The sequence below is a fragment of the Psammomys obesus genome, unplaced genomic scaffold (assembly GCF_907164565.1).
Source record: "Psammomys obesus unplaced genomic scaffold, mPsaObe1.curated_primary_1811, whole genome shotgun sequence".
Lineage (NCBI taxonomy): Eukaryota > Metazoa > Chordata > Mammalia > Rodentia > Muridae > Psammomys > Psammomys obesus.
In genome coordinates, this window is record NW_026588752.1 from 6,766,017 (window position 1) to 6,780,248 (window position 14,232).

The window sequence follows — 14,232 nt, forward strand, 5'->3', positions numbered from 1 at the left end:
CCTCTACACCAAACTCAGATACCCTCTCTTCCCCCTTAAAAATCACTGATTATAAAATCAACTTGGTAAGTTAGAAATCTTCTAAGGGCACAATGTCAAAATGTCACAGTTTGCAAGGGAAGAGTCTTCCCTGGCCAGCAACTGAGAGTGTGGAGTTCAGTGCTTCTACTTTTCAGCTATGATAAACTCAGGGTTATAGCTCACCAAAACTTCACCCATATTGTCTAATTCTTGTAGTGATTGGGAACTATTCAAACTGCTTGTACTCTGTATACTTCCTGCTACAAGTAGCAGCACCATTTCAGAGAATACATACCTAGACCCTCCCTACCTTCCTCAGGCCTGTAAGGCATGCATTCTTGTTTTCTCTGACATGCTGAAGAGAACAGCTTTTCCAGTCACTAAGAAAGTGGCTGATGGAACCCAGAGCCCAGAGCTCTGTATACTGAACCTTCCCATTTGTAGATACAGTATATAGAACAAGGAAGCAAGATGAATATGTAGCCTTATTGTTAAGTGACTAAAGGGTTTTTCTGGTCCAGACCTGGTTTCAAAGGCTCAGCTGTAGGAATTTGGAACCATGGAGCAATCTGTCGTTCTGTGAGTTCTAGCTCCTGCCCCTCCCACGCTTGACTACTGTCCTTTCTAATCATTCAATTCTTGAGCTGGTGATGCCCTGGGTGAGACGTCTGACACTTGCTCTCTAGATATCCTAACTCAGGCAGAAAATGGGAAATAACCCATACTCAGCAGCATTCTTCCTAATGCTTGAGCAAAAACAGCACCAAATCCTGAACTTGGGACCTGGGGTTCTGAACATTATCCTACCCTGTATGAGATGCAGGGACAGAGGCTGAACAAGGTGGTGGCCCATCATTCTTCTCCTAAAAAAAGTTGATTTGTAATAGAACATTCTAGAATAGAGGTGTCCAACCTTTTGACATTGACATTGTCACTGATATGATATTGTCACTTACAAATGTGTTGGGCTGCATACATAGCTATCTTAGGACCCATGTGGTCTATGGGCCACAGGCTAGATGTGCTTGTTTTAGAACACAGATGAAGGTCACTAAGCTACTGCACAAGGGGAAATATGTACATATTTTATATAGATCTTAAGTTTTAGATCCCAGAACTCATCTGAATTGACTCTATCAGATGATACATATATACTCAGAATAAGAAGATAAGGTAAAAATGTTGCGTGACTGTTTAAAGCCCCCAATGCTTCAAAGCCACCTTATCAGGCCAAGGCCTCCATGTACTTCTGAAAGGATGCTGTACAGATCCTCCTGGTCCCTCCAACTGGGGTCTAGGTAGGGGTTCTGATGGGGAATTAGAGCTCCACTGAGTTAAATCTTGGTCAAGAGCCTGTCCTTTGGTTCAAACCCTACAACCCCACAATATGCCAACAGCTATGAAAGTACTGTAGCAGATTGGCAAGGTTTTAAATATATTTTAATAAGTAGGAAAATTTGCAAAATCAGAATCTATAAAGAGCAAAGACAGACTGTATACAATTTTCCTGAACCTCAGACATAGAACTTGGACTGAGCAGAAGGAAAGGCCTGCAGTCACAGCAGAAGCCATATCACCTTTATGCACATTCCTGCTCAGTGTCCCTACCCCTCCCTCTTCCTACCCACCATGTCTTGCCCACCCAACCCACCTACCTCCGCCCTGGCAGGCTGCTTTCTGTTTGGCCACTACTCCCAACTTGCTGCATCTTAGATCTTTCAATGTGTTCCACGTACGTCTGGATCATCTGTCAAGAGAGGTTTCCTGTTAGTGTCATCCACTGAACTCCCAATGCTATTGTTCTGAAGTGTTGTGCTTGGATAAAACAGCTCGTTTAGGGAATAAGAATCTAAGGAACATGAGCTTTCTACCAAACATGAAGGCATTAGAAGAAATGACCATAGATCAGTAGCAAATGTTAAGTGCAGCCTTAGCAGTTAATACCCACTGTCATCCCTGGGTACCCATGAGCACCTACCTCTGTGTGCCGCTGGTGCAGGGCATTGTATTCTTTCTTCATTTCTGATTCCCGTTCCTCCAACCTGGAAACTAGAAAACATAACCACTGTGTCACTGCACAGTCTACCTTTACATACAGGCCCTGGCACACAGTACAGCACTTTGTGCTCCGAAAGGTTGCTCTTGCTCAAGGTACTAGATGCTGAATGTGAGTGGTATGTGGTGTGAACCACACATAGGAGAAGGCTCAATCTTACTGTAAAGGAAACCAGGAAGTGTGGAACTTACAAAAGCTTTTGCTCAGGATAGTCAGAAGCTTCCAAAACCCAGGCAAATCTTATAGCATGTGCCAAGGGTAAGTAGAAATGGCAACTCAGTGGTGGACTACTTGCCTAGTATAATCAAGAAGGCCCTGGGTTCCATCCCCAACACCCTTAAAACAAATGAATAAATATTTTTTAAGCAAATGAAGTAAGATGCTCATGAAAAGAGAAAATTCAAGTAAATAATATGCATCATGTTAAAGATTGGCAGAACTCAGAAGTGAAACATCACACACTTATATGGCTGCCCAAGAAAAAAGACATCTATTCATGTCAGCCTGTTTCTGTCCCTTGGAAAGGCTGCCTGCCTCTATGTGTTCCTGAAAGGAACCAGTGTTAGATGTCAAGACCTCCCTATGGGCCTTTGCTTGATGTCTGTGCACATCCTTGTTAAGAGCTTCCCAGTGGCTCATGCTAGCCTGAAGAATCACCTCCCAATAGTCTTAGTTGGCATTTTTTCCTAAGAAAAGAGCCAGTAAGTTTTCACATGTGAAACACTCTAATCAAAATGAAAGTCACAACACCTGTATAAACATGAGGTTTGTTATATATGCCTAAAGTAGGTGTTCAGGTTTGTTTCTTGTCTGCAATACTAGCATGCAGAGAAGCCAAGTGCCTGCTGCTTAGCCTCAGACTCTTGATCCTCAGCAGGATGCTAGTCTAGCACAGTAACTTCTCAATCTCAGCCTTGGAATAGGTCAAACCAACCTATTAAGCTAGTTTTCTCTCTCCCCAATTCAATTTTAATTTCTCAGAGAAATGAAGGTAGCTGCTCTCAAGGTAACCAAACAAAGTGGAAAATATGTTTCAGTTATAATTAAAGTGAAATGTTGAATTATAAAAGATTGAGCAGCAACACTATAGTTTAAGTACAGTTTTAAAGAGTCTTTTTTTTTTTTAACTTTAAATTATGTATATGGCATGTGGGGTGGGAGGGTTATGCACATTGGTGTAGGTGCCTGAGGAGGCTAGGGTCATCAGAAACCCCTGGAGCTGGAGCTACAGGCAATTGTAAGCTGCCTGATATAGGTGCAGGGAACCAACTCAGGTCTTCTGAAAGACCAGAACATGCTCTTAATAACTAATTTTCAGCCCCTAAATATTTTTACAGTACTTTTAAATTTATTAATTAATTCTTAACTTTTCCAGACTAGAATTCTTCATGTGGCTCTGGTTGTCCTGGAACTCTGGAGACCAGGCTGACCTCAAACTCACAGAGATTTGCCTGCCTTGCTTCCCGAGTGCTGGGATTAAAGGTGTGCACCTAGCATATAGCATTTTTTTTTTTAAAAGCACCTGTATCTAGGCTTCACTACTTTGTGGGTTCTTTTTCCCACTCTTTACTCACACCCTATTTGCTAGACAGGAGAGAAAGAAGATAGAGGGGAGAGATCTCTGAATCTAATTTTTCTTCTTGTTTCTTCTTTGAGCATGACTGCTAACAGACCACAAACAACCCCCTTGAATGACCACCAACCACCAACCCCACCTCTCATGGCCCTAGCATTTATACACCCTCTGAAAAGTTCCAGCATTCCAAACATCACACAATCGCAGAAACTATCTGCAGCTGGCAAAACCACACCTCTACTAGAGCACGAGGCAAATCATAGTTGCTGCAAAACAGCCCCATATCCCCACACCTGGGATTAAAAGGAAAACATAATATTTGTGTTTTTAAAAGAAACCAAAATTCCAGAACTGTCACTACAAGCACCTTTTTACAATTCCTTACAGATACAGATGACTAGAATTTGGGAAAGAGATAAAAACCAGCGTATTAGGTTGATCCTGATCTGCTCCAAGGCTGAAACTTAAGAGACTCCTGAGCTGCAGGTCAAGGTTTGAGGGTGAACAGTAGGCAGGTGGCTAGTGTTTACAAACAAAACCAAAACCTAAAGGTTTCTTAGGAACTGTCATAGGAACAGTGGTTGTGTCAGTACAGCAATCTTTAGCTTCACAAAGATCAGTCAGGGCTCAAGGCTTTGTTCCTTAGAAGCACAGGACTGAGGGTTTGCGTATTTGTTATTTTATAGTCCCATTACACTATGAAGCAACAGTGTGCTATGCCACCAGACTTTATTTCCACAAAGACCCTAAAGCTGATTATGGAAATACACAGTTGTGCAATGAGACAGAACAAATGGTTGAGAATCAGGGTGAAATAAAAATAAGGCCACCACTCACCTTAGAAACCCCCTTTAATCAACAATTTGTACATTTCTCCCAAGATCACTTTTAGAATATATATGCAATCCCAACTCATAGCTATTGCTAGCCACTTACTCTGATCTGCATAGTTTTTGGCCTTTAGCTCCAGTTGGCGTGTCTGAAACTCATAATGTTCTACCTGGATCTGGAGTTCTTTCTTCTCTTGTTCCAAGGCATCTTCAAATTCGATGAATTTCTATGCATTGGAAAAACAAAAGATAAGTTTGGTGTGTATTGGTCAGAAGGTGACATCAGCTTTTCACATAAAAAAACACAAGTTCAAGAATCTCTAAACACCTTTAGGCCACAAGCTGGCCAGTGGTGGAGCCAGAGTAATGGTCTCTACCAGATCCTGGTTTCCTACCCCTTAATGCCACCTGCTTTTCCACAGCTGTAGAAAGACATCACAGATAAATCCTGATAATAAGTGAGAAAATACTCCACGAATAAGTGACTGACTTTTGCCAGCTAATACCATTCCTGATAGCCTGTGAATTCTGCCTTCACATACCTCTCCAGGAGCTCATGTGTAGTAGAAAGGCCCATGATCAATTAATGCTCAGAAATTTTCAGTAAGTTTTGAACAATGGGATCTACAAATGATGTGGCTCATCTTGTTTGCAACAGAATAGATTATCCATGTCAGTATTAAGCTTCTAAATGAAGGAAAGGCAACTTTTCTTATTTCGTTATTTATTCATTTATTCATTCATTCATTCATTCATTCATTCATTCATTCATTCATTCATTTATTTATTTATTTATTTATTTATTTATTTATTTATTTATTTATTTATTTATGTTTTTTATTTTTTGAGACAGGGTTTCTCTGTGTAGTCCTGGTTGTCCTGGACTCACTGTAGACCAGGCTACCTCTGCCTCTTGAGTACTCTATCAACTATTTTTATGAGTGTGTGTATGATTGTGTGGGTTTATGTGTCCCACATGCATGCAGGATCTTGCTGAGCAAAAGAGGGAATCAGATTCCCCAGAACTGGAGTCACAGTTATGAGCTGCCATGTGTTAGGAATTGAACCTTGGTCCGCTGAAAGAGCAGGCAGTGTTCTTAAACCCTGAGCTATCTCTCCAACCCTATTAATCTGTATTTCAATCATCTCTTAGCTCAAAACCCATCATTACTGGACTAAAAACTACAAGCACTGTCTTTGAAAAGACCTAGCCTGGAGAGTTTCTGAGCAAAATAATCATCATTAAACCAAGTGAAAATAAACTACTCTGCAAAACAGACATCTTATCAGCCAAAAGGATTTACCATCCATGGTGTGGATCCTGGGTATGAAAATTGCCTCTGCAGAGATCCAAGTTAAGTGGGCGACACTGTGTGATTCTTGAGGAAGGAAGTGTGTGGAAGTATTGAACAGAAAACTAGAGTGTGACCAAGAAATCCCATCTGTAGGAAGCATAAAAACTAGGTGGGCTTTACAGGCATAAAAAGCATCTCACAGGACATGGATATAAAGCTAACAGTGGACTTCAGGCTTCAGTTTCTGGTAGGGCCATGCTTCACATAATAACCCACCTACGCCCACTCCATAGCAGTCTGCTCAATCTGATGTCCCTCCTGCTGCAGCTTATCTAAAGCCTTTGTGCTGGAGCACTGAGCTACAGTGAATGATACAAGGATGACTCATCCTGTATAGCCAGTGAGAGGGGAAAACCCCAGAGGAGGGGAGGGAGAAGCCAGGAGGGAAGACTGCAGCCAGAAGGAAGTCTACACAGGATTCAAGCAAGCTGAAAAAAGAATACCCTATAGCCAGCAAAATGCAGGGTTAGTGTGTATATATGCATATATACAAACAGTGAAAACAAGTGATTGTGAATCAACTGGATACAATTACCACATGAAAAATACATATTTAAGAATTCCATGAAATGAGAGTGCTCTTCCCATTTCACACATAAAATATACAGTGAAAAGGTCAACTTTATATCCCTGTCAAACTTAAAAGGTAACAATGAAGTCAGTATTCAGGACTCTCAGGATGCAAAGTGCTGGCTATTCAGTCTCTTACAATGGATTCATGGGACTGTTAGCTTTTCTAAAGAGAGCATGCTTTGCTGGGAAGGTAAATCTCTTCTCTCACAGTTCTGTAGGCCAAGAGCACCCATAGGAGCTCATCTAGTTTTAGAAGTGAACACCAAGAGGAATAAAAAAATCAGGTTCTTTTATATTATTGATAGGTGAAAAGAAAGGGAGAGAATTTCTAAAATAAAAATATACCTTACTGGTCTCTTGTCTTAAGCAAGAAGAAAGGCAAGGAGCTAGGGGCAACTTGGGTCCCTGAGCGTGTGCAATCACCTGTGGCTACTTCCTGGTACCAAGAGGGGCACACACTCAAACTTTAAAAACTGGTAGCATTCTAAATGTGAGCCAGGAGGAGCTATGGCTAAGTGTGTCTGCAGGAGTGTGTGCTTTTCTGGGTATTTGCTAAGAGGGAGGAAGGCTAAGAAAACGGCTAGCTAGGACAAAACAGGACAAGAGTTCCAGATGAGGCAGAGAATGGAAAGAAACCTAAGAGGCTTGCTGAGAAAGAGTACTCCAGACATTTTCATAATAGGCACAGCTTTGAATCTGTCACTGTTGATTCCAAGAACCTGTCAGAGAAACATCATCAAATGCATCCCTAAGGATAGAAGCATATTTCCTTTAACTCATTGGCCCCCAAATCTGTTGTCTATAACAGGTACTCAAAGTGTCACAGACAACAACCTCAACAAATCTCAAAATCAAGAAGCTCAGTGAAAAGTCAGACGGGAGTATACCCTGAATAAATAATTCCATTTAGTTAAAGTTCTAGAAGATGAAAATTAAAGCAAGCAGGTAAGCTGTCACCTGGGAATGAGGCAGAGAAAACCAGAGAACAAGATCACTCTGGGAGAACTCCAGAGCAGTGAGCAAGGCTTCAGGGGCTTCCATGAGTGTTGTATCAAACTGGACACTAAGCATGTATAGTCAGTGTACAGCAATGAGACCTTAGTAAGAGAGTTAACCCCTTCCCTGAAAAATGAAAGACTAAAAGATGATGAAGCTCAGGATCAAAGGTTTAATAGTGTGTTTAATAGCACAGCTGATTTTCAGGCATTAGGGATTTCCCCAGCAATCCTCTTCCCAACCCAGTGAGAATTCATCACCTCCTGTGCTGTTTCCTAGAGAGCTGACACCCCACCCTCCTCCCACCATCACATAGCACTTTCTTCTACCAGGTCTCCTGCATAACTGCTTTAGGCAGATCCCTCTAACTAGAAAGTGTCCGCTGAAAAATGCAAACCTATGTTTTAAGCACTGTTCTTTCTTGCCTGATGCTAACTTAAAAATATCAGTCACCTGCTTTTATATGAAGTCAGCTCAGCCAGATTGCTCACACAGATAGATACACTGATTTGGTTGTCCTGGCCACGTGTTTGTTTCAATTCAAGTTAAAAGGAATGAAAAGCAGAGACTCAGTGGTAGAGAACATGCCCAGCAGGCTTTGAGGTCCTGGTTTTCATTCCTAGCACAAGAAAAAAAAAAAAAGAAAAAGAAAAAGAAAAAGAAAAAGAAAAAGGAAAAGGAAAAAGAAAAAGGAAAAGGAAAAAGAAAAAGGAAAAACAAAGCTCCAGTTCCACAGGTCACAGTGAAAACACTCAGAAGCTACTGTATCCAGTGGCTACTGAACAGCATAGTATAAAATGGGCAGGCCCACTGTCACAGGAAGCTTGTAAGGCAGAATGGTTGCTCCAAAGAGGTAGTCCTTGGGGCTCAGGAACTGAAGTATCAGTGTGGAGAGATGTGCACAGGAACAAGAAGCTGGCTTTCCTTTTTATCACACAGGGCTAGCATCTCTTTGAGGGTACAGGCAGGGGGAAAAAAAAGAGTAGAATAAGCCAAAAGATACTAAACTCTTCAGAGTTGGTGTGTGATGGGGTGCATTCACACTCTCTCTAGTACACTGTCAGATGCTAGAAGTCGGGAGTCGGGGGGCAGAAGTGGTCTGATAGACCTTTCCAGGGCGAAGTGATAGAAGTGAGACTTGAGAAGGCGGGAGGGCTTATGAGTGTAGAACAGGCCTCTTCCACTTAAAAGCAGGAATTTGAGAAAAGGGTGTATTATCCTGGGTCTTGTGTCCCTTCACGGCACTATCTTTTCATGCAACCAGGAAGCTACAATCTCAGTAGCTACGGCTTTGTTCCTAGAGGATGGGTCTGGTCACCAGGTCACATTAAAGCTAGACCAACATAGACCCTACAAAGTGACAGACCTAAGTGCTCACATATCAAGTGCAAACAGCAGAAAATGAGGAATCACTACAAATACAGGAGACTTCAGGGACATTGCAGGAGTCTTGAAGGAGGCCTTAGAAGGGTGAGAGTGGAAAAAAAAAAAAAAAGGCAACACAGAAAAAGGCTCTCATTTGGGACTCTGGGTGAAAAATATTATTCTTGAATGTTTTCTGTATATTATTTCAAAACAAAGTTTTAAAAAGCAGATTACTTAACAAATCTAGCATTTGGAAGAGCAGACCTCTAAGCTGACAACAGGGTCCTTAGCCCTGTTGTCCATGCTGCACAGTGGTTCAGGGGTTCCCTGCATTTTTGATACAGCAAGATGTTACACCAGCCTGGTGGCTGGTGGTGCATGCCTTAAACCCAGGACTTGTGAGACAGAGGCAGACAGATATTCGTAAGTTCGAGGCCAGCCTGGTCTACAGAGTAAGTCCCAGGACAGACATGGCTACACAGAGAAATGCTGTCTCAAAATAAAATAAAATAAAATAAAAAGAAGGATTTGTGCATTAAAAAAAAAAAAAAAAAAAAAAAAAAAAGATGTTACAGCAACACACAGCAGAGCTACCAATGTAGGAACTCAAGAGTCCAGCCATGTTCTCTGTGGCTGCACATGGTTTCTGTACCTTTGCTTCCATTGTTTATTTTTAAAGTTTCTCTAGAGCAAGGGTGTCACTTAGTGGGAAGAGCACTTGCCTAAGCATATATGAGACTCTGGGCACCACAGGGAGGAAACGACTCTGCTTTCATCCTGGTGACTCTGGCACTGCTGTGCTGGACCAACGTTCAGAGGCAAAAAGGACAGGCAGCTCTGACTACCACAGAGTAATAGCATCATCTATAAAATCAATGTGAGGAGTTGGGGGTGTAGCGCATCATTCAAGGGCACCTGGGTTTGATCTTTTAGTACAATAGGAAAACCCTGCTCTTAATGTGATTGAAGAAACCATATGTTCTCCAAATTTACAATTTGTAATATAAAAGTAAAAACAGAAAGACCTGATTTAATGCATTAATTCGCTTATGAAAGGTTCTATTTATTGAGTAGAAATTTGTTGTTCAGGTTTCCCCCTGCTCCTACTTAACCCTATACAAATGTTTTTCTATGAATGATTACTCTTATTTAACTAGGAAAAAATAAATCTTGTATCAAACTCTTCATTTGGATTCTTTGTGTAGCAGCAAATGCCACATCATCAGCAAATATCTACAGAACATAAGATAAGCTAACAGATGCTTCTACCACATTCTTTAAGGAAGATAATGACAGTTATGACACTAATCCTCTGTCTCTCAAACATTACTTTTCTTCCTATAATCTAAGTGCTTGCCCATTGCAAGGAAAAGGCTAACACAATTAGCTGCCCCTTTCTAATCTTTTTCTCTTCCAATGGGAAAGGACTGACGGATAAAAAAATACTTTCGATTAGAACTATATCAATCAGAAACAAACTCGACAGATCACAAGGCCTAAGCTTTGCCATCCAAGGCTGACCTAAACTCTGCCCTCACTGCTAAATTCCCCTTGCCACAGTTCTCTTTCTAGGTAACTGATGGCCAACAGTGATACTTGTAGTGGGACTGTTTCACCACTTCTGCTAACCCAGTCACTTTACAAGACAGCTACAACTAAAGGTCAGAGAGAGAAAGGATAAGGTGTGTGGTCCCTGGGGTCAGGATGGCCAGCCTGGCATCTGCACACTCTACAGATAAGCCCCTCCTCCTGGGTCCTGAGTCTTAGAGAATGAACCACTTGGTATCAGAACACACTGGTATCAGGGTAAGAAAGAGAGGGCTGGCTGAGATGTTTTCTCTGTTTAAGAATCTTTTAAAACCTTGATGATTCTGTCTTCTCAGAAAGCTGCCGGCAGCTCAAGTTACCTATCTCTGACTAAGCTTAAGCAAGCAAAGTGCCTGGGACAGCACTCTTCCGCACCACGATAAGTCTGCATCCAGTGGTGCATACCTCCTGGGGATCACTCCAGCCAATCACACATCCCCGTCTGGAGAAAAAAGCTGGCCACTAGGACACAGTAGTCTTTTTTTTTTTTTTTTTTTTTTTTTAAACAGGACTGAAGATAAACATCCACTTCATTCCACAAAAGAGCTAGAATGCGGTTCACAGTGTTTAGTGCCTCTTTAGTTTCAGCCTCACTAGAGGTCCCTCCAAGGGCATGGTAGGGCTAACTACGGCTTCCACCTGGCCAGTGCAGCATCTGTTTACGTCTTGCTTTGCCCAGCTTCTCTAAAGAGCTGGGTCTTGGCACTGCTACACTTTGTAAGCCACATGGACACTCACTGCTTAGACTAGCTTGTGATGAAACGAAGGCAGAGGAACCTTCCCCGAGGGCAGTGCCAACACCACACGGAGCAGGTGCCTAATCCAGGAAAGCCCATTTTTAAGTTACAAGGTTATAACTCAGCCTTAGGGCTGTCCATTTTCATTTTCTCCTTTTCTGCCACATCAGTGATCTTGACTATGGAAGTATAGAGGCAAGGGAGAAAATATCTGAATCCTCTTCTGTCAATGTATCAAAAATCCCCAGGGAGTTCAGGACAATGGAGAGTGGTAGCAGGCATAAGCCACAGTTCCAGGACCAAACACTGCAGACTTCTGAGGAACTGCCCCACTGTGCAGCAATGTGACCCAGCAGGTAAAGCCCAGGCTAGCGCCAAGGTCCACCCTGTACCTTGGCCTGTCCTTTTGTCAGTGGTCAGTGTGTGACCTTGGTCTAGCCCAGACAGTTTCTGGAGCCAGTACCCTCCTCAGTAAGATGTATGAGGTCACCCTGAGCCCTCCTCAGATCCTAAGAGCGTTTGAATCCCCTCTATGTTGAGAACTTGAAGCCAGTCAGGTGGTGCCTGAGCTCCTTAACTCAGAAACAGCAGGATCTCAACAGCAAAAGCAAAGCAAACCACAGTAAGTAGGAATGATTCAAGATAAACAAGCTTTTATCCTAACTGGGGCACAGCCACTAATTTAAAAAGCCAAAATATCAAAAACGACTTTTAATTTCAACAGTAGTCTCTAAGACTGTGTGTCAAGTCAACTTCACTGAAATGGAATTTAAACTCATACAAGAAGACACTTCCCATCATAAACCAAAGAGGATTTACTTCCAGAATGGTAGAATTTCTGGGCTTTGTGGTCATCTAGGGTAACTTGCTCAAAAGACTTAAGGAATAAAATAGAAAGCTAGCAGGCGGCAGCCAAGGTCAGAGGAGAGCAGGAATGGGGGTCCAAGTCTCCCGAACTCTGCAAAGGCCGGGCTCTAGGTCCACACTGGATGGAGAAAGCGTCATTTCCCAGGAGCAGGATTCTGCAAGCTGGGCCGAGCTGGCTGCTCCACGCTACCCACACCGTACCCCACCGCGGCGGCCGGGGCCCCACGCACCTCCTCGGCCTGTTTGCGCAGCGCCTTCTCGCGCTCGTATTGCGTGAGCAGCTGCTCGTTGTCCTCGCGCAGGAGCTCCAGCTCCACCTCGTGCTCCTGGTTCTCGCTCAGCACCGAGTCCAGGTTCTCCAGCACATTCACCACCAGCGGCATGAGCTCCTTGACCACCTCCTCGTCATAGCAGTGGATGAGGCGCTCGAACTCACGGTAGATGGAGCCCGCCAGGCCCGACACACGCTCCGACATGACCGAGCCCGAGCAGTAGTCGTCTTGGTACACCACCACACCTCCGCCCTCGTCCATCTGGATCTCCATCATCGCGGCTATCGCCGCCGCCGCCAGCGCGGCTCGTCCCGGTGCCCGAGTCCACGGGCCGCTGTCACCTCAGGCAGCCGCCACCTTAGGATGTGCCGCCGCCCAGGCCGCGCCCGTCACTCCCTTGCCGGAAGTCCCGCCTGGCCGCGGGGGTGGAGCCCCGTCTCGCCCCGCCCCGGGTCGTGCGCCCTGACGCTAAAGGAAACCGGCGGGGCGTTTCCGGCCGCGTTGCTGGTGGTGCTGGACGTGCCGGTTCGGTGGGTTTTTGCCAACAGCTGGCTGCTTCTGTACCTCTGTCCGGTTTGTCTGCAGACCTTTCTAATATACTCCGGTCGCCCTCGATATTCACGCGACATGCGTCCTTCTGTTTCTGGCTGTTTCCCGCTCCGCTGGTCGCTTAGTTCCAAGCAGTGCTCCATATGCACAGCCCACCACGGTTTTAAAGTCCTTATACGTGGCAGTACTTTGAGGCTGGAATATAAAGCGAGTTGATCTATATGTGTACATTTGCTGGGAACACCATGAGCCTGACTTTGAATTGTGATGCCCCGTGATATACTGAGTGCTTTTCTGCTAACATTTTCCCCCTGCCTGCTCAGATTGACGTTCTTTTAAAAGTTACCTTGTTATTTTGAGTATGAGTTTGGCTTATGTATATTTTACTCCACATACGTGCTTGGTACCTATGGAGGCCAGGAGAGTGCATCTGAATTGGGGCTCCAGTCAGTTGTGAGCAGCTGTATGGGATGGTCAGAACCGAACAAAGGTCCTCTCCTGTAAGAGCAAGTGCTCTGAACTGCTGAACCAACGCGCAGCCACCAGATCTTACTCTTACCACACCAACCCAATGAGTCCTCCTGTCGCTGACGTCCAGAACAAACATTGTGCACAATTTCATATACAAGGTCTTACTGTGTAGCACTGGCTGACCTGGAACTTGCTATGCCTGGCTTCTGCCACTCAGCTGGGACTACGTGCGCATACCATCACCTGGAGCGAAAATTCCTTCACCTTTCCACACATAACTTACTATATAGCTAAGTACCTACTCTAACAGATTGTTCTGTAACAGGGCCCCGGACGTAAGCACAACTGACCCCATGCTGGAAGTGCCATTCAGGCTGTAAAATTCTTCATGTAGACAGCACCACCTGCCAAAAGCGAAAACAAAGACCTAATCCATCAGGGTCCAGTTCTGGGAAAGTCTCTCAAGTGTACTAACCTTGCTTCTGTAGTTCTGCTTCTGCCTAACTGTTCTTGTTAATTGAAGTATATCAATCCAGAACATGGTTTTTGTTTGTTTGTTTTTTGTGCTTCAAAACTCACCTGAGAAAGGCTCAGTGCTACAATGGGATCCCAACCAGTGTAGTCACCAGCCGGCTAATAAAAGACTTGCTATTGGTTTAAACCCATGTCTGAGCTGTCTTCTCAGTGACCATTTTCAGGTTGCCTGGGTATCGATACTGATTTAACCTTCCAAGCCCACAAAGCTGAGCCTATATGTCATCTACTGACTGGGGAAGTGGGCTAGTGTGAAAGGGGCATATTGCAGTAGTATTTGAATGTTTCCAAGCTAGTTTTAGTTTATTACTTAATGTGTATGAGTGTCTCATCTACCTGTGCCTGGTGCCAACAGGAAGCAGAAGAGGGTATTGGACCCTCTTCTAGAGTTACTAATAGTTGTGCCAATTGGGTTCTGGAAATAGAACGTGGGTCCTCTGGTA

The 14,232-nt window shown here is 43.8% G+C and overlaps 1 protein-coding gene across 5 annotated transcripts in view; it reads right to left on the minus strand.

Annotated features, from left to right (window-relative positions):
* Positions 1–12,632, minus strand: part of Mapk8ip3 (mitogen-activated protein kinase 8 interacting protein 3) — a 38,188-nt gene extending 25,556 nt beyond the window's left edge. For all 5 annotated transcript variants that reach the window (XM_055604482.1, XM_055604479.1, XM_055604481.1 and 2 more), the window contains exons 1-4: positions 12,194–12,632; positions 4,590–4,710; positions 2,000–2,070; positions 1,677–1,768 (exon numbers count right to left, since the gene is read on the minus strand). In XM_055604482.1, the coding sequence (XP_055460457.1) occupies positions 1,677–1,768; positions 2,000–2,070; positions 4,590–4,710; positions 12,194–12,511 (602 nt within the window). In that variant the 5' untranslated portion in view covers positions 12,512–12,632. The remainder of the gene's footprint in view (positions 1–1,676; positions 1,769–1,999; positions 2,071–4,589; positions 4,711–12,193) is intronic.
* Between the last annotated feature and the right edge of the window lie 1,600 nt (positions 12,633–14,232).